This window comes from Microtus ochrogaster, chromosome 22, assembly GCF_000317375.1.
Source record: "Microtus ochrogaster isolate Prairie Vole_2 chromosome 22, MicOch1.0, whole genome shotgun sequence".
Taxonomy (NCBI): domain Eukaryota; kingdom Metazoa; phylum Chordata; class Mammalia; order Rodentia; family Cricetidae; genus Microtus; species Microtus ochrogaster.
This window is the reverse complement of record NC_022023.1, coordinates 33991-38930: the sequence shown is the minus strand read 5'-3', so window position 1 is coordinate 38930 and position 4940 is coordinate 33991. Positions and strand designations below refer to the sequence as shown.

The window sequence follows — 4940 nt, the reverse complement described above, 5'->3', positions numbered from 1 at the left end:
TGTAGACCAGGCTGGTCTCGAACTCACAGAGATCCGCCTGCCTCTGCCTCCCGAGTGCTGGGATTACAGGCGTGCGCCACCACCGCCCGGCCTTGTTTGCTTTTTTGAGATAGAGTCTTGGTATATAGTCCAGGCTGACCCTGAACCTACTATTTAGACCAGGCTGGCCTCAAACCTCAATCTTCCTGTTTCTGCCTCCTCAGTGCTAGGATTGCATGCACAGGTACTGCAATATTTTTAACACAACCAGCACATTCTCACCCTATATGCAGATCTCTGTGGAACTGAAATAATCACCGGACAGGTGTGGACAGAACAAGGGGAGCTAGATGAAGCAATATACCAGGCTAACATGACATAATGGGAACTGTGTCATAAGAAGGATTGTCATGTCAACTAGATCTGAACCCAGTATTTAGGCTAATGTTGCTTATTTCTGCATGCTTCTCATTCTTTACCAGATACATTTAATGGAGCTATAATCATTCATTGGTTGTCTAGAAAACGTCTCTGTAAGGTAATGCCCTGATGCAGTGGTTTTCAACCTGTGGATCGTGATCCCTTTGGGGGTCAAATAACCCTTTCTCAGGGGTTGCCTAAGACCATCAGAAAACACAGATATTTACATTGATTCATAACAGTAGCAAAATAAGTTATGAAGTAGCAATAAGAAAATGATGAGGAACTGTATTAAAGGGTCACAGTGTTATGAAGGTTGAGAACCACTGCATTCATTATACTGTTTATAATCTTAAAACATGTTTCTGCTTTATAGCTACCTGAAGAGAGAATCTGAAGGTGATGGGCTCAGTCCCTAATGTCAGGATGCTGTGATGGAGGCTAGCTCCTGTGTTACACACAGCATCATTCCTGACACCTCAGAGGCCTCAGAGTAATGGTCACAGGGCCACCAGGCTGTACAGTTCTCCTGATAGCAGCTGAAATATATATTTCTCTGTTATTTCAAAACTAAGTAGCACTGACTTCTTTATCCTCATTGTGAGCACACAAAGGCCACCAAGTGCCTCTTTCCACACTGGCACCTACCTCCCTCACTGACAACTTGACTCCTTCTGGAAGATTGCTTTGGAGTATTTCCAAGAAAATCTCTGCAAACGTAGCACTCAGACTGCTGATCTGCAAATGAAGAGAGATGTCTAAGGGAGAGCACTGAAGGTCAGGTGACTTGCACACAGCCTGGGTGTCCCTGCAGCAGCTCCCGTAGGGAAGAGGGTGATCTGTAAGCAGGGCCTGGACTCCCTTTCAGCTCCAGTGGGGTAGAGGCTGATACTCAGAGAGGCTTCTAAGCTCAGTTCCCATAGGATTTCTCTTGCTCTTTGTTGAAATGTCTGTTTGCCATTGTTCCTGTAGGCAGGGAATGTCACAGCCAGACCAATACTGATTTTCTGATGCAATTTGGGTTTACCATACTGCTATGGTCCTCAGGAATCATGCAGTGAGATTTCAGCTGATAGAGCAGAAGGCTGACCCACCAGAATGAATATATTCTGATGGAGATAAACCCAGTTTGCAAGGTGCTGGGCCTACCACCTTTTGTATATTGGCTGATTCTCACAGTAGATCTCTTGTGAAGCTGTAAGCACTCTCCCTTGGTGAAAGATTCAGCAGAGTATGGATTATTGGGCACAGTTCTTTCCCATATACTAGTATATTGGGTCACCCCCCACTTTGTGGTACTTAGTCCTACAGTCAACAACCTTGGTTCTCACAGTCTAATCTCTGCTTCATTCTCTGAGGTACATTAGAAGCCATCTCCCTGCAACTGTCTTCCATTTAGCAGGACATGCAGTCAGGAAAGGAATCTTTCATGCAGATCACATTTGGGACCTTCAAAAATTAAGAGACTTCTAAGTTCAGAGAACTGTCTTTGTTTTGCGCTGGAAACTTTACAAAACAGAAAAAGAACAGCCGGAGAAGATAAAGAAACTGGTGCAGAAAAAGACATAGTGGAGAGGTCATTTCTCCTTCAGGTCTAAGTCCCACACTCGCTGTAAGTCTTCTTCTGGACCCCGAGGGGACACTGAGGCTGGCACTCAGAAGTCTCTGATACCATACTGACCAGATGTTGGTGTCAGGCCTGTCTTGAGAATCCAGAGTTGAGTCAGATGTGTGGTGGGAAGGCATAAGGAGTGCTATGAGGACCCACAGTAGAAATAAGCATTTAACTCAGTCAAGGCTAATTAAAAAAAAAAAAAAAAGCTTCAAGAGTGGATAATGTCTGGGTGAAGTCTTGGAGTAAAATGGAATTAAACCAGTAGAATTAGACAGTAGCATGGTTATTTTTCAGGGCTGAGAGAGTAGCATTCTATAAAATGTAAACTGCATAACAGCATTAGAAAATCCAGATAAGCTCCTATGGTTGGAGTGAAAGGGACACCAAAAAGAGCAGGAGGGGACACACAATGGTGCTAGTGCTACAAAAGTCCTACTTCACACTATGGGCCTTGGCAGCAAGTAAGAGGCACCTAAGATACATCATAAGCAAATTGCTATTTAAAGACTTAAAAATTTCAAAGTCACTTTAAAATTAGGATATTTAGATTTAGGTGTTGCTCCCTCAACATTCTTACTGCTGCTGATAAGGTTAAGGTTCTTTTGTGGACTAAAAGGAGGAATACAATGGAACTGTAAATAAAGTTTCACACAATGGAATATTTCTTAGTCACAAAAATGAATGAAGTTCCATACTGAACAAGTATCAGAAGACAAAGAAGGATTAAGCATTAGGCTCAAAGGATTACAAAGAGGGAAATTGTCCCAAACAATTAGTTTTCCATACAATGAGGTCCGGGAGTACATCGTGCAACATCCACAAAAGTCCACTAGACAATCAGGTCTACTGTATTTAAAGCTCAGCCAACAGATCAGGGGTATGTGTGTTTGTGTGTGTGCACCTAGAGGTATTGTTATACAATGACGCTTGGGGAATGAATGCGATTTCATAACAGGAGAGGTGGAGGAGTCAAGAACCCAGCTGTAGAGTACACCATTATTTAAGGGCAGGAAGAACAAATGGAAAAAAGTCTGACAGATGGAGCAAAAGGTGGAGGAAGGGAACCAGAGAAGCAAAAGTACTTGGGAATCCCCCAGAGTGCCTACCTGAACCACTCGCTCATGGGTGGTAAGCACTGAGTCTAGGACCATTTTGTTGCCTTGGTCTGGTAGCCTCATCACCTCCATGGTTTTGGTGGGCATCGCGTAACTGCAGAAGAAGAGTTAGCTGTTGAGTGTCCACTCAAACCAGCAGCACCACATCTACCAGGGTCATCTGTGAGTACAACCACTGCTCCATATCATATCTCCTACAGGATGCTTACCTGCAGCCAGTGTTGAGGTAAGCAGGTATCTTTACCTTGTCTAGACATCTCTGAACTCTGAGGGAACACACTGCGTTCAGTGCCTTTCTGTGTCCCCTTGACAATGACTGACGCATTACCCTGTGTGTAACCTTGGTGATGATACACGTTTGCTGCTACTGGAACAAATTCTAAGGGATTCTAAGGGAATCCAGCCCAGCACTTAGGCATACTTTGAAGGTGAGCCCTGATCACTGTGTGTGTTATGGAGAAATAAGGCAATGTGTCCAACAGCTCTGGACCAGTGTCTTTCAGCATCAGCACTGGTAACGTTCCACACCAGGCATTCTCGTTGTGGAAGCTGGCCTATGTATCCCACCTGAATGCCGTGAGGACCCCTCCAGTGGGACAGAATGATTTCAGTCACTAGGTTGGGAGCCACTACTGTCAAGTCTGTGCTTACTTGCTCTATTAGCTTCAGCGGACCAAGCTCTACGGGGAACAGAGCAGTGTGTTTGGAGACTGTCATTTTTCAGTCCACTCTTCCCTCTGAGCTTCATGTGTAAATGAAATTACAATCTGAGCCTCTGTGAGCTACTGAGGATCTGATGTGGTGGTGAGACTGAACTAATGGCCATGTAGAATATGGTATGTTGCATTCATCTTACTGAAAAGTTCATCAAACTAAAGAGAAATGAAATACTAATAACGACAGGTAGCGGTACCACATGCCTTTAATCCCAGCACTAGGGAAAGTGAAAATCTGAGTTCAAGACCAGACTATTCTATAGAGTGAGTTCCAGGACAGCCAAGACTACACAGAAAAACCCCATCTCCCATCTCAAAAAAAAAAAAAAAAAGCACCCACAAAAAACTTCCAAAACAATCCATGTCACAAAATTCTAGCAAGATATCTTGCCCAAGATTCCAAGCCCAAGGTCCTGTTTTTATTGCAAAGATTAAGAAGTGCTAGATCAGTGTTCAGGACACACCAGCGTCACTCTGAGAATGTCTCCTTCGCATAATTAAGTTGTATAAGAACTTAAAGGGAATTCATTTCCCTTTAACAAAAGAACTGAATCCTGACATTCACACATGTTGTGCTTTATGCACCCTGAGACATGTATGAACAGCACATACATAGTAAATACATTTAAAAACTAGGCTAGTTACCTTTCAGTGGTTGCCAGAACTGCAGGTTGGGAGGGGAAGAGACTGGCTGTACGGGAACATTTGAGGTCAGTGACTTGTTCTATGCTTTGACTGAAAAGTGAAGTAATATACAGACATATCCCCCAAAAAGGTACCCTTCCTACCTTTCCTCAACTTTGATGGAGAGCCGGTTGCAGAGACGGTGGACATACTGGGCATAGCTTTCTGCCAGAGTCATGTCATAAGCAGTCAGGTGAATGTTTAAAACACCATATTCATAATCTGTCCCCAGATTAATGGCTCTCACGTCCACTTTTGCTTTCTTCTTTTTAGGCTGAATAGAAAACAAAGAGAAAGAAAATAAGTTCAAGTAAGAGGCAGGTGGATCTCTGTGAGTTCGAGGCCAGCCTGGTCTACCAAGGGAGTTCCAGGACAGGCTCCAAAGCTACAGAGAAACCCTGTCTCGAAAAA

At 43.7% G+C, this 4940-nt stretch overlaps 1 protein-coding gene across 1 annotated transcript in view; it reads right to left on the bottom strand.

The window, feature by feature from the left end:
• The window catches only part of Mrpl48 (mitochondrial ribosomal protein L48), an 18683-nt gene that overhangs the window by 1116 nt on the left and 12627 nt on the right, over positions 1-4940 (bottom strand). Inside the window, exons 5-7 of the mRNA XM_005357495.2 lie at positions 4634-4803; positions 3121-3223; positions 1048-1137 (exon numbers count right to left, since the gene is read on the bottom strand). Coding sequence (XP_005357552.1) covers positions 1048-1137; positions 3121-3223; positions 4634-4803 — 363 coding nt within the window. The remainder of the gene's footprint in view (positions 1-1047; positions 1138-3120; positions 3224-4633; positions 4804-4940) is intronic.